This window comes from Cnephaeus nilssonii (assembly GCF_951640355.1).
Source record: "Cnephaeus nilssonii genome assembly, chromosome: 21".
Classification (NCBI taxonomy): Eukaryota; Metazoa; Chordata; class Mammalia; order Chiroptera; family Vespertilionidae; genus Cnephaeus; species Cnephaeus nilssonii.
This window is the reverse complement of record NC_137092.1, coordinates 14,148,930-14,170,926: the sequence shown is the minus strand read 5'-3', so window position 1 is coordinate 14,170,926 and position 21,997 is coordinate 14,148,930. Positions and strand designations below refer to the sequence as shown.

Below are 21,997 nucleotides of genomic sequence, written 5' to 3'. Positions count from 1 at the left end.
AAATACCACCATAATCTAACCCCGCCTTTAAAATAATAACTATAGCCTGGCCAGGTAGCTGGATTGGTTAGAGCATCATCTGGATACACCAAGGCTGCAGGTTTGATCCATGGTCAGGGCACATACAAGAATCAACTAATGAATGCATAAACAAGTGGAACAACAGATTAATATTTTCTCTCTCTAAAAAAAGGTATTTTTTAAAAAATCAAATAAAATAACAGTTATAGCTTAAAAGCTTGAATTGGACACACCTATTCTCTGACTGTTGCTGTCACTTCTACTTAATAACCAGCATGCTCTGGTTTGGCCTTTTCTTATTTCTGGAGTGGTCAAATCTAAGGTTAAGGTTCAGGTATGGTATAAAGAAGGCAAACTCTGGACTGGCTGTAGTTCAGGCAACAGAAGGTCTCCACAAGGTCCAGTTCAACTCACCAGGGGCTTGGTGGTATAAAGAACTTGTCATGTACTTGGCCTTGCCCTGTGCATTTATTTCCCTCAGGAATCTTCTGGGGCTGATTGGTGATCAAAGATAGGATTTCGATCTTAATATCATCCTAAGTTTAACAATGGGTTCTTTGTTTTTGAGAAAGAAACAGAACACATTCTACTTATGTATTTTAAATCTTCAGAACATAAAATTCCAATGACTAAAACAAAACAAAAAATCTCTTGGTTCTATATATGGCCAGTTATGATTGAACAATAAAAGGAGAAAAGAAAGAAGATGAAAAGAAAAGTTTCTGAAGAGATATTCTCACATTAATGCCAGAAACATCCAGCCATATACACAGCAAAAATTAGATATATCCCAAAGAGCAGGAGATAAATATAGAAGGCAGAACCAGGGGAAAAGGAAATCCATTGTCTTTATATAAATGTTAATGTCAGTATTAAAGTTAAGGGAAAGGGTGGGTAAGCTTTTTCTATAAAGATCCAGATAGTAAATCTTTTAGTCCTCGTGAGCCATACCCAACTACTCTATTCTGCTGCTATAGCAAGAAAGCACTTATATAAACATATACACGTAAATTAATGGGTGGGGCTGTATTCCAATAAAAATTTTTTTTTTAAATCGGTTGGTGGTATTTGGCTCACAGGCCATAGTTTGCCCAACCTCTGTTATGGAGATGGACAGTACAAAAAGTCCATTGTTAAAAAAAAAAAAGTCCATTGTTACTTTCTTATATAAAAGCAGCTTCAACATTTGCTAAACCCCTGAGATGTACCACTCAAACTCAATTTAACAGGTATTCTTTAAAGTTTTTTAAACACACTAAGTATTTGAAAAAATAAATGGTATACATGGCCAAAAATATTTTTAAGCATTTACCGTACTTTCCGGCGTATAAGATGACTGGGCGTATAAGATTTTCCTGGGTTAAAAAGTCATCTTATACGCCAGAAAATACGGTATATTTCTACACGGATTGAAAATGCAAGTCCTTAAAAATTGGTCTAGTCGCATTATAAACAATAAAATCAAAACAATACAAAAATCCTATGGACCTGTCATGTCTCATTTTGCAAAAGATTGCCACTAAAGACTTATAAGCACCTGTCAGGTGAAAAGCAGAGTTAGATACCTCCTCTGTAAAGTCTCAGCTTCCCCGTACTAGTGCGACACCCTGACACCCTAAGGCAGGGGTCCTCAAACTTTTTAAACAGGGGGCCAGTTCACTGTCCCTCAGACCGCTAGAGGGCCAGACTATAGTTTAAAAAAAACTATGAACAAATTCCTATGCACACTGCACATATCTTATTTTGAAGTAAAAAAAACAAAACGGCAAAAACACCCGCATGTGGCCCGCGGGCCGTAGTTTGAGGACGCCTGCCCTAAGATGTTATCTGCATTTTCTATAATTACAGGAGCACCTAAGCACCAGGAGACACTCCCTACTGGTGGGCACTGGGCATTTCCTCTGTGTAACTTTGGGAAACAAGGCGCTCCCACCCCAGCTCTCTCACCTCTTTATTCTGCTGTGTTTGCTGCCACCTCCAGCGTCGTTTCAATGCTTCCTTCTCAGCTCCCTTTTCCATCAGTGCATACAAAGCTTTCCGCAGCATCAAATCCCGATCGTGGAAACCCCACATCCCTGTTGCAAGAAAACATAACAGTAAGACACCTTACAGTGATTCAACTCCGCTTATTAATTATGATACACAGACCCTGGCATGAAGGAAATGAGGCTGAAGTCAAAGTTCAATGAAACCCTTCTGTGATTTAGGGGAAAGGCACTTAATCAAGAAAGGAAAGATGTTTCTACTCTCTAAGTTCAGAAATTTTGAGGACGTGAAAGTGGGGGATATACCAAACTCTTGACAGAAATAACTTACTCCTGATGCAAGCCTAATAAACAGGTAGCAACAGAGAAAACTGGCACATGACAATCAGCATCAAAGCTTGAGGGATGGTTGGAAAATGGGGACTTTTTTTTAAAAGCTAAGGCAGTATATTGAATTATAAATAGCCTGTATAATTTAAAGTTAATGAAAACATATCTTTTTTTTATAAACCAAAGAATAAATATTAAGTAGAATTATATACACACACATAGAGCTATATAATGCTTGCTTTCTGCTGTTCATTACTTCTGAGGGTCAACTTCTTATGGGACCCAGGATAATACTATGTTCTCCATGTGATTTCTGAATAAGACTGAAAAACCAGGGCAGGGCTCTTTTCCATCTACACACACACACACACACACACACACACACACACACACACCCTTGCTCTAAACCATTACTTCTGTCTATGATCAACATTGGTTGAAGCAAGTCCTACACATAACATTTAATTCTACTGATTCCTTCTACGGGGGAACAGAGGGCCACTTTCAAGACTCACCAAGAGAGGCTGCATGTAGGAGGCAGTTTCCATCTCCAGTAGTTGCCAAAGGAAGCAGCCTCTGACAGGTGGGGTCTACACTCACCCACCAGTTCAAACGCCCTACAGAAAAAGGAAGAAAAGAAGAGCAGATTACCCATAAAGCCCTTCCCACTTCCCAATTTTTAAAACAGACTCCAAATGTGCTTCCTATAGGAAGCCTACCAGAATAAAACCATCATGCTATTAAAGATATCTTCTTCACTTATATCTAGCTGATCATAACCTAGGGAGCACAACTGGTTAGATCAGTGGTTCTTTTTTTTTTTTTAATCCTCACACAAGAATATGTTTTTACTGATTTGGAGAGAGAGGAAGGGGAAGAGAGAGAGAGAGAGAGAGAGAGAGAGAGAGAGAGAGAGAGAGAGAGAGAGAAACATCGATGTGAAAGAAAAGCACTGATCAGTTGCCTCCTATGTGCACTCTGACCAGGAATCAAACCTGCAAACTAGGAATATGCTCTGACTGAAAATTGAACTTTCAACTTTTTGGTGTATAGGATGATGTTCCAACCATGGCAATCAATGGTTCTTAAGTGGGGACAATTTTGTCCCTCAGGGGACATTGGAAATGCCTGGAAATATGTCTGTCTGTCACAAATGGTAGGGGAATCCTACTGGCATCTAGTGGGTAGAGGCCAGGGAGACTGCTAAACACAACATAATGTGCAAGGCAGCTCACACAAGAAAAAATGATATGGTCCTAAATGTCAACAGTGCTAAGCTGAGCGACCCTTCGGGTTAGATGATGAGGTCAAGGTCATACATTAAAATCTGTACTGGCTACTTGGTATGATTCCTTCACTCCAGTCAGATTAGTAAATATTATAGCAACAGAGCTCAGCACAAATCCATCATCAGGAAAAGAAAAACAACCCCCAAGCATGTGTTCTAAGTGTCATGTAAGTATCATGTGCATATATGACAGCATGTATATGGTGTTACTCTAAAGACATGAACAATAAGACAAAGTACATAAAACATCCAAGAAGATGATTCTCAGTTCTGTAGTCACCCCACAATTGCCAATCCATTTTTATGAGGAAACTATTTTATGAATGATGCTTAAAAGTTCTTTTGAGCCCTGGCTGGTGTGGCTCAGTTGGTTGCAGTGTCACCCGTACACCAAAATGTCGAGGTTCAATTCCTACTCAGGACACCCACGTTTCAGGTTCGATCCCTGTTTGGGGCACATGTGGGGAGGACACCAATTGATATCTCTCTCTCTCTCCTTCATCTTTTTCTAAAATCAATAAAAGCATGTCCTCAGATAAGGAATTTTTAAAAAATATTTTTAAGCTTTCTTGAATTAAAGAGTCTACAGAAAGAAAAACTGGCCTATAATCTCACTAGGTAACTTGCTAACTTTAAAAATCTATAATCCTATAATAATAAAAGCATAATATGCTAATTAGACCAGACAGCCAGCTGACCTTCTGGACAAAGCTGGGGCTGAGAGGGCCGAGCCCCTTCGTGCATCAGACCTCTAGTGTATATGTATATATAAAAATCAATTCACATGGTTAGTATAGAAGGGTACAAAATGAAAAAGAAAAACTTCTTTTAGAATGCCCCTATCCCTCACCCCCCAAGTCCTTCCATGGAAGCTTTTTTAATACCTCACTAGCTTTCCCAGAACTCCCAGATATGCCACACCATCATTTAACTAATTTTAACAACCATTTAAGACAAACACAATTGTAAACAAATTGGGAAAAGTTTATATAAATAAATGTGACTTTCAGATTTATCACCACTGTGCACTGTCTATAGCACTGGTCCTTTCCGTTCACAAGGTGTTTCAGAGCCAATTATAATTCATCTGTGTGTTTTTTCATGTATTGATTTTTATTTTATTTTTTAAATTTCTTTATTGATTAAGTTATTACATATGTGTCCTTATCCCCACCATGTATTGATTTTTAAGTATTGATTCTTAGGCCTTTTGTGTGTATATCTGGTTTCCCTTCCATCAAAAAGGAAATTTCCAGAGAAAAGTGTCTAATTTGTGTCCTTACTTTAACCTGAAGAAACACCTAGCTTAATACAAGTTTATCTGACTAACTGCTGACTTTGACTATAATCAGATCACATACTTAGACTGGAAGGTACTGGTCAAGCCTGCCCTGCCCAGTGGCTGCCTGTAGGTAGAGAGCAGAGGGAAGAGCACGGAAAAGGAAGCACTCACTGACCTGCCTGTTCCAAGGCAACCAGCATGGACTGTTCAATGAGGTCTCTCTCTATGAAGCTGCGGAAGTCTTCATTGTACACAGTGAGATCTGGAAGCTGGAAGGCACAGATGGGCATTTCCAGGGGGTGCTCACTGCTCCCCCCACCCCCACCATTGGAGGAGACATGGGACCGGGCCAGGGAAACAATGCTGGAGCTGGCGTGGGAGATGCCCCTAGACAGGCGTTTTTCTGCAATGAGAAATGGAGTCACCTTAGAATATACACAGCTCACTCAGAACTTTCCACTCTGGGAAAAACTGAGTTTCAATGGCTACCAAATACCACAACTCTCTTCTCAAGCCAAATACAATTGGAGAAATACAGAAAGTGGTGTTTTTGTGTATGCATATTAGCACCAAATATACATTCCTCTTGTACCCTTTTGGGAATTTGCCTGACCTTCTTCTTCCCATGACTCTGTCCTTTTCCACTTTCATTTCCCAACATAACAGAGACCCATTCATTTGTTCTGTGGGAGGAAGAGGGAATAAGGAAAATGGGGTTGCATTTAGCTAGATTGACTCAAATAATCTCTCGGATAATTTTTAGGGTCTTGGAGAATATAGAAAATTAATGAAAAATCTTACATATTCAGGAACTTCCTTACCTACCATTAATAACATTTATTTACATTATTTATTACAACTTTTCTTGATATTCAAACTTATCAGAAATTTATAGCTACAGTCAATTCTGACTTAACATGCTACAGAGGAAGACAGTGGCTCAAATTATTTCATTTATTTTGACTATATGGCACTTACAATTCCCCAGCAGATAGCCCATTGTGATCATAATTTGGTCAGTGTAGTATTACAATTTATTTGCATGGCTCAAGTTACATAAAGATTATCAAAAGAGCTAAAAAATTTATTGGGTAGCAATTCTTAACCCAATATTTGCCAGAGATGATGTACAAAGTAAGTCAAGACTTATCTAAAAATTATTTTATAGTGATTTATTTTTTAAACTTTTTTTAGGTACTTAAAAAATACTACAGCCCCATGATAAAAAGTAAAAATACCATCAAAAGGTACAAAGTGTTACAAAGAAATCTTCCTCTCATTCAAAATTCCTGCTCCTTTTCCCCAGAGGCAACCTTTCATATAGCCTTCTAGGATTTTGTATGCACACAGAAGCACATATATCTTTTAAAATCATTTTAAAAACCTAAACAGGAGCATACTGTATATTGCATCTTACCTTTCTCAATAGATAATAGAGATTTTTTCCAAAGCAGCACATCAAGTTCCACCTAATTCTAAGAGCTACAGAATATTCCATAATATGGATGATTACAATTTATTTAACCACCCCTCTATTAATGGATATTAAAAGTTGCTGGGGCCCTGACAGCCCCAAATCTGGTTCACCCACACCCTGGATCCAGATAGGAGGGAGAAGGAAGCCCGATTCCTCACAGAATTGGCCGTGCCTTAGCTTGCTGCTGGGGCCCTGACAGCACCGAATCTGGTTCACCAGCACCCTGGACCCAGACAGGAGGGAGGAGGGAGCCCGATTCCTTGTGGAATCGGCAGTTGGTTAGCTTGCTGCTGGGGCCAACCTCCCATGGTCCCTCCTCCCAGCCAGCCGGCCCTCCCAATTGGCCCCGATGGCAGGCCAGGCCAAGGGACCCCACCCATGCACGAATTCATGCACCGAGCCTCTCGACTATATAATAACTAGAAGCCCAGTGCATGAAATTCATGCATGGGGAGGGGTCCCCTCAGCTCAACCTGCACCCTCTTCAATCCGGGACCCCTCAGGGGATGTCCAACTGCCGGGGGATCGGGCCTAAACCAGCAGCCGGACATCCCTCTTACAATCCAGGATGGCTGGCTCCTAACTGCCCACCTGTCTGCCTGCCTGATCGCCCCTAACTGCCCCTCCGCCAGCCTGATCACCCCTAACCACCTCTGCCTGCTGACTTGATCACCCCTAACTGCCTCCCCCTGCCGGCCTGGTTGCCCCCAACTGCCCCTCCCTGCTGGCCTGGTTGCCCATAACTGCCCCCCACCTGCCTGGTCACCCATTACTGCCCCCCTTGCTGGCCTGGTTGCCCCCAACTGCCCTCCTACTGGCCTGATTGTCCCCCAACTGCCCCCCTGCCAGCCTGGCCGCTCCCCTACTGCCTCCCTGCCAGCCTGGTCTCCCCATGCAGCCTGCTGTTCAGTCATTTGGTCGTCCCTCACTAACTCCCATGCGAGCCTGGCTGCCCCTCAACTGCCCCCCCCTGCTAGCCTGCCTGGTGGCCCCCCAACTGCCCCCCGGCTGGCCTAGTCGCCTCCCAAGTGCCCCCCCTGCCAGCCTGCTTGCCCCCAACTGCCCCCCCTGCCAGCCTGCTCACCCCTAACCACCTCTGCCTTGGCCCTGCTACCATGGTTTTGTCTGGAAGGATGTCCCGTCTCCCTGTCTAATTAGCATATTACCCTTTTATTAGTATAGAAAGCCCAGCAACCATTACAGTGGAATGACCAGAATGACCGATCACTGACGCACACTGACCACCAGGGGGCAGGTGCTCAACGCAGGAGCTGCCCCCTTGGTGGTCAGTGCACTCCCACAGCTAGAGCACCGCTCAGCCAGAAGCCGGGCTCACAACTGGCAAGCACAGCGGCAGTGGTGGGAGCCTCTCCCGCCTCCGCGGCAGTGCTAAGGAGCGGCAAGTCAAGTGGTAAGGAGCGAGCAGGCAGGCAGTTAGGAGCGAGGGGTCCTGGATTGAGAGAGGGTGCAGGCCAGGCTAAAGGACTACCCCCTCCCCCCACCGCACAAATTTCGTGCATCGGGCCTCTAGTATATGATAAATTCCTAGAAATGAAATTGCTCAGTCAGCATATATATGAATTTTTAAATTTTGGTAGATACTGACAATATTAACAGAATGGCCTCCAAAGAAGTATCTGGTAGTGATCCATTGAATTCTATCTTTATGTGTACCTTATCTCAACAATTAGATTGTATCCTCCTTCCTCTATTTTTTCACAATATCTGAAGAAGACCTTTATACATGATAACACTCAAGATGCAGAGTGACAGTAAGGAGTTCCAGCACCTGGACAGATTGAGGCCACCTCTGACCAGTTTGGCTGGGGACAAGGGGGAGGAATGGAAACACCTTCAAAGGATCATTGAACTCTGACTCCATTTGGCAGTGCCCCCCTTCCTTTCTACTCCGTATGAAATATCCCTCAGTTACTCTAGTACCTTGAACGATGTCATCCTGCCGCTGTAGAGTAGGTCGGGGAGGGCGAGTACACTCTCTATCAGAAAACCCTTTTTCAGGGGTCCTGGAGGTACCACTCCCTTCACTAAAGGAATGGGGCAGGATCCCAGCATGGACCTGACGTAACTGTTCAAAATCACTGAGAGCGGCACTCACATCCCAATTCTTTCCTGTCAGGACACAAAGCAAAAAATGAATTGGGCACGTAGAACATAGGAAAATTGAGTAAAGACTAAATGATCACTCTCATCATCCTATCAAAACTAGCAAGCATATACTCATGCACACTTCAATCATTCTCCTTTCCTTACCCTGCTTTAATTTTCTTCATAACACTTCTATCTGAAATACCACAACTTATTTACTTATTGTCTATTTCCTAACTAAGCTACATGAGCACAGAAATTGTCTCTCTATACGGAAAGGGCCCTTAGAGACCCAGTAACCTCATTTTACATATAAAGGATATGACACCTAAAAAAATAGAGTGATTTGCCCAAAGTCACAGCTAGTTTACACTTGTGCCTAGCAGGAATCAAGCCCAGGTCTCCTAGTTCTGTGACCCAGAGAGTTCTTAACCTAGATGTCCTCTAGGGTGTCCTTAAGCTGTATGAAATTGTACACCAAGTTACAGGTATGTGCATTTTTCTAAAGAAAGAGCTACTGGCTGTTACCAGATCATCAAAGGGAATTAACCCACCCAAATTTAAGAATCACTGCCTACTGAAGACCCTAGAAGACAGATCTGTCATAATGAATTTTTCTGTTGCTTTCTCCAATTAAATTATTCAGTAAATAACATACTGCATAATTGTTCACACTTCCTTCTGTTCCATTCCATTTACTACCACATTCATTCAATTCCTATCACCTAGTGTCCCACCTCCAATCCACTCTAAAGAATTTAATGAGATTATTCTTTCTAAAGTAGAGTTCTAATCATTTCAATTTCATAATCAAAATCTTTTACCATTGTCTATGAAATAAGCCTAGGCTCTTTTGTGTGACATTCAAGGCTTTCGATGACCTGGTCTATTTTTCTAGCCTTTTTTCTGTACTTCAATTTCCCTGGCTATGAAAGTGGAGATTATATCATACTGGGTTGTTATGAAGATTAAGTTAATTGAAAGCACTTAAAACAGTGCTTGATACACAGAAAGCATTATATATGTATTTAATGCTGTACTATTATATTTCTTGTTTTATTACAAGTATCCAGTTAAGCTTTATTTATCATTTACATCTGCTGAGTTATTTCTGTACCATTATAGTCACCATTTGGTCCAACTCCCTTTGCTCACTCTGTTTCAGTCTTACTGGCCTTTTCGCCATTCCTTTTTTTTTTTTTTTTTTAATATATTTTATTGATTTTAGAGAGAAAGGGAGGAGAGATAGAAACATCAATGATGAGAGAGAATCATTGATTGGCTGCTTCCTGCACGCCCCCTACTGGGGATTGAGCCCGCAACCCAGGCATGTGCCCTTGGCTGGAATCGAACCTGGGATCCTTCAGTCCACAGGCCGACGCTCTATCCATTGAGCCAAACCAGCTAGGGCTCTTCGCCATTCCTAGAACATGCTAAAGACTGCTCCACCTACAGCCTTTCCACTAACTATTCCCACTGCTCTTTCCCCAATATATTCTACACAGACATCTCCTCAGGTATTTGCCCAAATTTCACATTCTTAATAAGGCTTACCCTGACTATCCAATTAAAAATCACAATCTTCTGTTTCCTGTAACACCTTATAAAAAACTTTAAAATTTACTTGGTTATAATGTTTATTGACTATCTTTCCCACTGTAAGGGCAGAAATTTTGGTTTCTTTGTTCAAGTATCTAAACAGTGGTTCTCAACCTTTCTAATGCCACGACCCTTTAATACAGTTCCTCATCTTGTGGTGACCCCCAACCATAAAATTATTTTCGTTGCTACTTCATAACTGTAATTTTGCTACTGTTATGAATCGTAATGTAAATATCTGTGTTTTCTGATGGTCTTAGGCGACCCTGCTAGCGGTTCTCAACCTGTGGGTCGCGACCCACAGGTTGAGAACCGCTGCTGTAGAGCTTAAGAAACGCTGCTGTAGAGCCTAAGGTCTTTGTATGCACAGAGAAGCATATATAGCTTTTAAAATCATTTTGGGAGGGGCTCTTCAGTCTCGACTCCTAATCTCTCCCCTCTCTAATTCATTCTTTATATTACAACCTGAGTTAACTTTTTAAAAAAAATGTTTTTTTATTGATTTCAGAGAGGAAAGGAGAGGGAAAGAGAGATAGAAACATCAATGATAAGAGAGAATCACTGATTGGCTGCCTCCTGCATGCCCCTCACTGGAGGTCAAGCCCACAACCCAGGCATGTGCCCTTGACCGGAATCGAACCCAGGACCCTTCAGTCCACAGGCCGACACGCTATCCACTAAGCCAAACCAGCTAGAGCCTGAGTTAACTTTTAAAGAAAAAAGTACGAGACAGAGAGAAAATGACATCAGGTCCTTTGATTCCCCTTCTAAATTATATCTTAAATCCATCCACTTCTCACTCTGCTACCACTGTAGTTCCAAGTCACCATCATCTCTCACCTAAACTATGGAAATATTAATTGATTTTATCGCTTCTTCTCTGCCCACCTTCCAATCCGTTCTATATCTTTCAACCAGTACATTGTTAAAAACTCAAATCCAATCATGTCACTCCTGTTTTAAAATCCTTTACCAGCTTCCCACTGAAAAAAAGAGTGAAATTTAAACTCTTTACCATGTCCTACAAAGGCCCCCCCACTTTCTGTTTCCTGCCTATCTAATGAGCTCCCTATCTCTCGCTCCAGTCTTCCTACCTCATTCAATATTAGTTTTTCCAATGTACCAAACTCTTTTTCACCTTAGGGTCCTTCTTTAATCTATTTCTTCTACATAAGCTACATTGTCTTGCTACTCCTACAGATCCTTCTGGGTTTAGCACAAATGTCACTTCCTCAGGAAGGCCTTTCTGCACTCTTAATTTTGGTTTCTTTCTTACACTTCCATAGCATTTCTTACATTTCATAGCATGAGTGCATGTGCACATGGGTCTGGATGTGTGTATTTGTGTGTGTGTGTGTGTGTGCGCGCGCACGCGCACGTGCGCACTCATGCGTATGTGTGAGAGAATGAAAGAGAAAGAGAAAGAACATGCAAGCATTAATTTAAATAATTGTAATAAAATTGTTAAGAGCCAGACTCTGAAACCAGATTGCCTAGGTTTAAGTCCTACTTAACCTCTCTGAACCTCAGTTTTAAAATTGTAATACTGGGAATTTAAATCCTGATCTTCTACTTCCAAACTAAGGCTCTACTCACAGGCAGCTAAGCAAATGTCAAACTGTCACACCTTTCTAAGGGCTGACAATTTAAAAAGTTACCCTTGTATACTAAGAACTTGCCCCTTCCACCAAAGGCTTATCTATTTGCATCACCATATTTTCATCATCAAAAAAGCATCTGTTAATAATGATTCCAAACAAAGAATCCCACAATGCATGATTCCAAGCCTTAAGGACCTTAGTAAAATCTAGAACATTCACACTTACATGTATATACAGATATAAGTAAATAAAAACAGCAAAATGAAAACATTAAATTAATTCACTCTACATGGAATTACCCACACAAAATTGGAAAGGACAAAAACAAAACTATGGATGACACCAAATATGAAAATCCAAGTGATTTATATGTAAAGAAGTCTTAAAGATCTAGAATTATTCTTTTACTGAATATAAAATTCTACTTGCATTACCTGAGCATAAATTGGCAGTGGCGAAAGGTACCCTTAAAAAATTCAAGGTGAAAGGAGGAGCTTGCATTTTAAAATATGGTGGGTTATACACAGAATAGATTATTAGAAGTAACTTAAATGTAAAGCCTACCATATACAAAATGTCCTTCCGATCACCTTAAATGTTTCAAATCATCCTGGTATCACATTTTACTTTCTTCTCATTCTCCCCCAATGACCTCTTACCTTCCAGGAGGTCTCGGGCCAGCCCTGGCTCGGCTCCTGTGGAACGAACAAAATCTGACAGGACAGCATCCATGTCCAGGGTCATGTGATCATTAAGTATTTTCAGGCAATGGATGTAGGGAGGTCATAGATCAAAATTCAAGCCTCCACCTGAGGAAGAAATAAACACATAAGGCTCAAATTACACTAGAATGGGATGAGCATAGCCCAATTTCAGCAGCTTCCTAGCCAAATGGGGAAACTAACTATCCTAGCTTGTTTATTTCAATTGAATTTATTATGTAGAGTAACACTTAAGTTTCCTACTTCCTCATTAATATTAATTTCTTAACTACTACATTAACCACAAAACCATAATACCACGCCGAATAATGCTTTCCCCCCACTTTCTAGAGTATTACATTTCTACCCATCAGTTTGCTTATCCAAGGGAGCAGCAGACTACCACCCTGAAGAACTTCCCATGTGCACCTAACATAGCACCTTGTTTATTTCCTTCCTGGCACTTGATATACTCTGAAATAATTTCAATTGGTTGCTCTCTAGCCTTCTCCTCTAATATGTAAGTTCTTGAAAGCAAGGAGCTTGTGTGTGCTGTTCACTAATGTGTCCCCAGCATGTATCACCTGGCACTTGGCACAGTGCTTGGCATACAGGCCCTCAGTAAATATTTGCTGAATGAATGAATGAATACTATACTATACACTAAATAACTTTACAGTTGTCCACTCTTCTAATGCTAGCCGAGGAAATGGGAGAAACAAACTGATAGCTAGAACAACTCAAAATAAAACCATAAGTTATTACACAAAGTGGAGATCACAAAGGTTCATAACAGAAGTCAATCTTTGTCTACTAACTCCACCCAGGACAAATGATTGCCAAGTCAGTTCACCTGAAAAAGATCTCTTCTTTCAGACTTGACTTTGGCAGAAACTGTGTCCCTGACTGACAGCCTGGCACCAATCCACATTCCTCTGAAGTTAGTAGTCCCAGCTGAGGAAGCAATAATGGAGTGAAGGACAATCTCTAACTAAATTCTACCATATCAGACAGGTTGTTTACAATAAAGTCATCAGGTACACACCTGCCCTACCACACCTACCAATCTCCTGCCTTTTGGGGAAGGCAAAAGTAGAATTCTCTAAGGTAACAGTGTCTGTCTCTTCAGAAACATCTAAGATACTTTTTCTTCATACTACCCTTGACCCCAGGTCATAGCTTGTTTAGTGTTGTGATCAGATCTTGATTTTCTGCATTCCTTAGAAATATTAAGGAAATCATTTGGGGGTTATAAGCCCAGTAAAGGTCACTAACTTGATAACAATGAATTTTTATATGAGAGAGACAGCAAAATAGAAAGTATTCTCTCTTGTACTGTTCCAGTAGTACAAGAGATCTACGAGTGCCGGGACATGTTTTATTCATATTTATAGCCCCAACATCTAACATACATCTACAATATTGTAAGCGGTCAATGCCTGATGAATAAATGATGAAGTGAACCTCCACATTAGCTACCACCAAACTAATCAATTGAGGCTTAACTTAGCAGATCAGAAATTCTAGGGTACTTCTTATCACTCCTCTATTTCTAAGGGCCTTTCCAGTCCAACTCTTGAAGTTTTAGAAACTCTCCTTTCTAAAGACACATCAGCTGTACTGTGACTACTTCCACCATCCTCTTATCATATGATTTTTACCTACACCTATATTTATTAGCTGGGTGACTTTTGTTCAATTATGTACAGGATTTTAGTTGTCTCTTTTATATCCTAGACTTGGAGTCAATGACTTCTAAAATCCTTTCCAGATTAAAAAAAAAGAAGAACTTCAGTTCACTACAGTCTCATAAACTATGATACTTATATTCTCTTTTGGTCTATGTATTATCAATGTCTAATTTACTTCCATTTCAATATCACAATTGTCAGAAAAGGCTACAAATACATAAAGAACTTTTACCTAAGATATCTCAAATTCAGAATGTTATAAAATATATTCGTTCCTTACACTCAATACTTAAGAATTAAATTCCTTCACAATTCATAGATGAATGAGTGGCTTTTCCCTCCCCTAATACAGATAAGAATTCCTTCTCTAGGTCCATTTCAGTCACTGTCTTAGGTCACAGATGATAGTAGCAGCCCATATAACTGAAATGCATCAATAATCCAAAACCAAGAGCATGCTTGAAAATGAATTTCAATCTTATAAAAAAAAAACACAAACAGGCAAAGGAACCTAGTAAAGCCATTTTAATAACCTCCTGAAGGAATGTGGGAAATACACAATAAACAAACAAGTAGGAAGCAGCAAAAAAGTGCTCAGTAAAAGAGTTGATTAAGCCACAGGCAGGTAGGCAATTTCCCAGCCAGACACAGGCTTCTGAGAGAAGCCAATGAAAACTAACAATGTCAAAGCATCACAGATCTTGACTTGCTAAAAATCTCAAAGCACTAAACCATACTTCTTGGCAGCACATTCTTATATTTGATATCTCCAGGTGCATGCCACAAACTCCACCCTAACCCCACCCAACAGGTGAGGACAGCAGCTTTTGTTACATCACGACCAACACCTGGCTTGAGCTTCTCAAATTCCAGATGGGAATATCCAAGGCAATGACTGAGACTCAATCTTTCGCACTGTCTCAGAACACAGGAAGGAAACGAAGCAAACATGAGCCTGGCTTTCAAACCTTCAAAAGAAACAGAAGAAGCACTCAAATAGCTGTTGACTGAATGGTATTTAGACAAATCTCAAATGGAGTCAAAATCCTCCAATCTTCCAATTGGAAGGGACTTCAGCAATTATTTAATCTACAGTCGGCCCCCATGCAAGAAGACTTGTATTTTATCTGACAGATCAATCATCCAGTCTCCACCTGAATACAAGCTTTGATAGAGAACTCATCCTTTGCCAGGATGTCCATTTTATTGTTAGACAGCTCTAATTGTTAGGAAATACTTTTCTAAACTTAAATCATCAGCCCTCTCCCACCTATACCTTTCACAAAATGGTCCTGTTCTCTTCTCCAAAACAAAAGAAAAATCTCCCAGGAATGATGAAATTTTCATAGAAAATTATTAGATTAAGCATTTTTTTACATGAAAATTTATTGTGAATCAACACTGCAAGTGACCTTTATTTTACAAAATCTTCTCTTGTATAATAGTACTTGCTTTTTACCTGTATTCATTTGTGAATATTTGTGCTGACCCTATAGTATGAACTCAACATGTGGAATAAATGAAATCGGGTACCTTATTCCAAATTCATTTATGCTGCTATCTTTGCCTCTCATCCCAACTTCTACTTCAGTGCCCTGTTGAACTAATGCCAACAATCAAGAACAAAAAAACAAGTTAAGCCTTAGCCAGTTTGGCTCAGTGGATGGAGTGTCGACCTGAGGACCGAAGGGTTCAATTCCGGTCAAGGGCACATGCCCAGGTTGGGTTGCGGGCTCGATCCCCAGTAGGGGGTGTGCAGGAGGCAGCTGATCAATGATTCTCTATCACTGATGTTTCTATCTCTTTCCCTCTCCCTTCCTCTCTGAAATCAATAAAAAATGTATCTTTAAAAAAAAACAAGTTAATACTAAGCACTTTCAAAAACACTATCTTAATCATTAATGACAAATCTCCTGCAGCAGGCTTATTATTCCCAGTTTACAAATAAGAGAAATAAGGCTGTACAAGTCAGATGGGTTGCTCAAAATCTGAACCCAGATATTTTGAACACATGCTCTCTCTACCACACTGCCTCCCAAGGGACTAGGACTTTATTTATTCCCAGAACCGCAATGATTCTTACCCATTTAATTCATTCACTAACCTATCTCTCATATTTATTCAAGACTTAGATACTAGCTTATATTTTCCTCAGCAATTTCAGCACCCACCTAAACAATCCATCTACATTTCTGCCTTAGAGTTTCATAATCTCATCAAATTTGAAGACCTCCGTCTCTATTCCAACAGCTCAATCCTGGATTCTACTATTTCCTGAAACCATTCTACCTCTAAATCTTCAACTCCCAATATCTTACCCTGGCTACACCCTCATCTCCTTCCAGCTTTTCCTCTCTACTATTAAACCTCCTCTCTCACCTCAAGACATCCGCATCTCAGACTAAGACATCCAAATATTTAATCACCCTATTGGTTAGTTGAACAAAAATTCATGGAGTGCCTAATATGTGTTAGGCATTATGATCAGGATTAGGAACACAACAGTGAACTATAAACAATTTCTACCCTCACAAAGCTTCCAGTATGGAAAAAGAAAACCAAAAAATGTCACAATTACAATTTATTAAAGAAATGTTGAGGGCAAGGGTGTTATCTCCCATATGGAGTCAGGAAAAGCTTTCCCAAGGAAGTGATAATACATCAAAGAATCGAAGAATAAGTAGAAACTGAGAGGCAAATTGGGAAAGAGTGTTCCGAGCAGAGGAAAAATATATCAACATTCTGTGGCAGGAAGGAACAGAGAGATGAATGCAAAATGAGAATGAAAAGAGGGCCTCGTGGACCCTGTTAAAGACTCAGATTTTATCCTAAAAGTAATGAGAAGCCATTAAAGGGCTGTAAGAAGAGGCAGGACATAACTGAACTTGAATTATCAAAAAAATAACCCTACTGCAATGAGAAAAATAGTTTGGAGGAAACAAAAGTGGATTTAGGGAGAACTGATTTAGAATATTATTACAAAAGAGATGATGGTGAGCTGGACTAAAAATGATAGCAGTGAAGACTGAAAAAAATGAATAGATTCTATTTTGTCCCTTCTTGCCTACCTGAACATGAACCCAGTGGCTGATAACTTATTTTCCTGTAAAAACCTAGATCCTTATCCTTCTATTTCATCTGCCCAATGTGGACAGATCCCACATTCAACTTCTTTGCTCCTAAATGGGGCTATTGAGCAAGACAAGATCACATAACCTTGCAGAGCAATACAACTACAAATAAATGGTATTCAGTCTCGTTTCCTTCAATGATACACTGCTTGTCTTTTTATTGACTTTGGTACCTCAACCAAACTTCTCAGTACTATCCCATACTTTCACCATTCTCCTTTGGCCTCCTATTTATCACCGCTCTTACTCCTGGCAGATGACCTTGCCTCCAATTTCACAGAAAAAATTACAAAACAAAGCAAGAGTTCCTTCAGGTTTCCTCCCCTGCCCCTACCTGCTGGCTGCTAGTCTCCTCCTCCCTACAGAACTTCCTAAAATAGACATTCACTGATGCTACTTTCTCACCTTATATTCAGCCCTCAACCTGCCAAAATGGCCTTCTAGTGAAAGAGAATGGAGGTTCCTCAAAAATTTAATATCGAACTACCACATAATCTAGCAATTCCCCTCCTGGATATTTATCTGAAGAAATCCAAAACACTAATTCATAAAGATATATGTACCCGTTTGTTTATTGCAGCATTATTTACAATAGCTGAGATATGGAAACAACCTAACTATCCATCAATAGATGAATGGATAAAGAAGATGTGGTACATATATACAATGGAATATTACTTGACCATAAAAAAGAATGAAATCTTGCCATTTGACACAACATGGATGGGCCTATAGGATATCATGCTAAGTAACATAAGGCAGACAGAGAAAGAAAAATACCATATGAATGCACTTATATGTGGAATCTAAAAAAAAAAATACACAAAGCAGAAACAAAGTCACAGATAGAACAAATTGACGGTTGCCAGATGGGAAAGAAGGGATGGGTAAAAAGAGTGAAAGGGATTAAGTACAAATTGCCTGTTATAAAAATAGTCACAGGGATGTAAAATACAGCATAGGGAATATAGTCAATAATATTGTAATAACTATGTATGGTGCCAGACGGATACTAGACTTACTGGAGAGATCAATCCGTAAGGTATATAAATGTCTAGTCACTGTGTTGTGCACCTAAAACTAATATAATATCAACTATAACTAAAAAATAAATTTCAAAGAATTTTTTAAAAAGAAAGAAAATGGCACAGACATAGATAAGATCAACACACTCTTCCTTGCTGCTTATCTAAAGTGATCTCTTTGTAGCATTTGATACTTACTGACCACTCTTCCTGCCTCTCTGGCTCTGCATCTTGGTCACTTTTGTGGGTTCCTCTTCCTGTGCCATCACTACTAGTAAAGGTAGTGCACCCACAATTCTAACCTCAGGCCTTCCATCTTCTTATTTTATATCACTTCCATGATAAACTTCATACATGCCCCTGAACACCCAAATGCTGATGACTCCAAATGTATTTGCAGCCCCAAACTCTTTACAACTCACCTGGGAATCCCACATGCACTTGACACTCAGCACATTAAAACCTGAGCTCATTCTCTATCTCTGTCCCCCACCCTTTCAAACTATTTTTCTTGTAGTATTGCCTATTCTAGCAAATGGTACCATCACTCCCCACCCCCCAATCACCCAAATCCCAAGCCTGGGAGTCACCCTGAATTCTCTCTTTCCTTAGCCTCACTCACAAATAAATCTTTTACTAAGTTTTACTAATTTTACCTTTAAAATTTCTCAAATCCATCCACTACCTCCCACTTGTTACATCTCTTTTATTCTCTCTCAGGTTTTCATAACCTGGACCCCAGAAAATAGTTCCCATTGGCTATTTCGCCCTCTTCCTCTATCCAGCCATTCTTCACAGTGGTTGCTTATGGAAGCTGATCAATCTAAAATGCAAATATGATAGTATTATATCTTACTGCTCCAAATTCTTCAATGGATCCCTGATGACTAAAGTGTAAGATCCAAATTCCTATACATGATAAATAAGGCCCTTCATGATCAGCTGTATCTTACTCTCCAGCCTTATTTACTTCTCATCATTCCCTTTCTTGTACTGGCAGTTCCCCAAGTGCACTATGTGCTTCAAATTTCAGTTCCTTTGCACACGCTGTTCCCTCTGCCTGGAATGACTCCTGGTCTAGCATGTGAATTCTTATCTCTTCTTCAAGACTAACTTGAGTATTACTTCATTTGCAAAATCTTCTCTGGCCTCCCAAGTTAAATTGCCCACTTCCTCCTTTGTGCTACACCTTATACTGTACCTCTGCACAGTGTTGGTGTATATTTACTAGTTTATCTCCCCACTAAACCATGAGCAATTTAAGGGCAGGAATCTTGTCTTGTTCATCCTGTATCCCTGGCATCCAAGTACCTCGTATGTACTCAATTTTTTTTTTTAATAAATATATTTTATTGATTTTTTACAGAGAGGAAGAGAGAGGGATAGAAAGTTAGAAACATCAATGAGAGAGAAACATAGATCAGCTGCCTCTTGCACACCCCCTACTGGGGATGTGCCCGCAACCAAGGTACATGCCCTTGACCGGAATCGAACCTGGGACCCTTGAGTCCGCAGGCCGACGCTCTATCCACGGAGCCAAACCGGTTTCGGCTGTACTCAATTTTTGTTCAGATGAATAGAACTGAATTTGTACTAATACCTCACCACACACACACACACACACACACACACACACACACAGAGTATTTGCTGATAATTAAATAATCAATGTTGAAACAAGCGAATCTAAAACAATGGCTCATCTCAAAGACATTTGCTTAAGATTATATGATCTCATTTACAATAGATTTCTCTTCCTAAACATTGTTTAGCTCAGACTAATATTGAAATCAGTATGCATGTTCTAAGTACCCAACTATGTAGTAACAGAGAAAAATGACCCAGAATTAAATACCGACTGTAGATAATAAAGCTATGTTAAAATGCCTAAGAAACTACTGACCCTACATTCTCTTGTCTATAATACCCACCCCCAAAGTGTCCTCATTCTCCCAGTATACCCACTCTCCTGGTTCCACTGATGCATTACAGCTGTGTCTGAGTCTCTCCAATTCCTCCCAAAACTCATTGGGAAACCACAACATTCAAGACTGTGAAGAATTTTCAAAGGTCAGAGACTCCTCCATGATCCAGAGGAATCCAGACAGGGAGAAAGAGGAGGGGCAAAAACCTTTAGAAATTTCACACAATTCTTGATTAGGTAGGAGGGAGAGATGAAAGACTATCCTGGCAGATTGTTTTTAGCTAATATGGGTCCTTCCAAGTGAAAGAAACAAAATACAACCTTCTTAGAAAAAAGAAAATATGACCAAAATTCCACATTTAAAGAGACCTATGTTATGATTAATTGTACAACTGAGGGATAATAACATGGGCCTAAAAGAAAGCAAAGTGAAAAGAAGTAATATGTGTTAAAGTTTTAAACATTACTTCACTTAAACTTCCAAATATCTAATAAGTTTGTTTATACTATTAACCCTACATTATAGATGAAGACACTAAAACTCACAAAGGTTAGGTAATCTACCCAGGGTTACAGAGGTAAAAAGTGGTAGGACCAGGACTTTTTTCTTTAAATTTCTTTATTGATTAAGGTATTGCATATGTGTCCTTATCCCCCCAATACTTCCCCAACCCCCCTACTCATGCCCTCACCCCCCTGTTGTCTGTGTCCATTGGTTAGGCTTATATGCATGCATACAAGTCCTTTGGTTGATCTCTCTCCCTTACCCCCACCCTCCCCTACCTTCCCTCTGAGGTTTTACGGTCTGATCGATGTTTCTCTGTCTCTGGATCTTTTTTGTTCATCAGTTTATGTTGTTCATTATATTCCATCAATGAGTGAGATCATGTGATATTTATCTTTCTCTGACTGGCTTATTTCACTTAGCATATGCTCTACAATTCCATCCATGCTGTTGCAAATGGTAAGAACTCCTTTTTTTAAAAAAATATTTTATTGATTTTCTACAGAGAGGAAGGGAGAGGGACAGAGAGCCAGAAACATCAATGAGAGAGAAACATCGATCAGCCGCCTCCTGCACACCCCCTACTAGGGATGTGCCCACATCCAAGGTACACGCCCCTGACCAGAATCGAACCCGGGACCCTTCAGACCGCAGGCCAACGCTCTATCCACTGAGCCAAATTGGCCAGGGCAATAACTCCTTTTTTTTTACCGCAGCGTAGTATTCCATTGTGTAGATGTACCACAGTTTTTTAATCCACTCATCTGCTGATGGGCACTTAAGCTGTTTCCAAATCTTATCTATGGTGAATTGTGCTGCTATGAACATAGGGGTGCATATATCCTTTCTGATTGGTGTTTCTCGTTTCTTGGGATATATTCCTAGAAATGGGATCACTGAGGACCAGGACTTTCATGAACCCAACCTATCTGACTCCTGAGACCAGACTCTTGCACTGTACTACACTTAGTCCAGGGAGTTGGACTGAGAAAGCATTGGAAGTCCATTCATGTGGAAGTCCACTCTCACTGCTTCAACTCCTTTCAACTCACATTGACAGAATAGGCTCTGGGTTTAGACAGATCTAGGTTCAAATCTCCAATCTACTACTAAGGGCTGTGCAATCATGGGTAAGTAATATATTCATTTTGTGCCTTTGAGTCTTTGTGTATAAAATAGAGAAAATAGCCCTAGCCAGTTTGGCTCAGTGGATAGAGTGTCCGTCTTTGGACTGAAGGGTCCTGGGTTTGATTCTGGTCAAGGGCACATGCTCTGGTTGTGGGCTCGGTCCCCAGTAGGGGGAGTGCAGGAGGCAGCCGATCAATGATTCT

General features: G+C 40.3%; 1 protein-coding gene across 1 annotated transcript in view; it reads right to left on the bottom strand.

Annotated features, from left to right (window-relative positions):
* OTUD7B (OTU deubiquitinase 7B) overlaps nt 1–21,997 on the bottom strand; it is a 50,265-nt gene that overhangs the window by 6,335 nt on the left and 21,933 nt on the right. Inside the window, exons 3-7 of the mRNA XM_079761775.1 lie at nt 12,349–12,498; nt 8,325–8,513; nt 5,082–5,309; nt 2,852–2,953; nt 1,901–2,096 (exon numbers count right to left, since the gene is read on the bottom strand). Of these exons, the coding sequence (XP_079617901.1) occupies nt 1,901–2,096; nt 2,852–2,953; nt 5,082–5,309; nt 8,325–8,513; nt 12,349–12,433 (800 nt within the window). The 5' untranslated portion in view covers nt 12,434–12,498. The remainder of the gene's footprint in view (nt 1–1,900; nt 2,097–2,851; nt 2,954–5,081; nt 5,310–8,324; nt 8,514–12,348; nt 12,499–21,997) is intronic.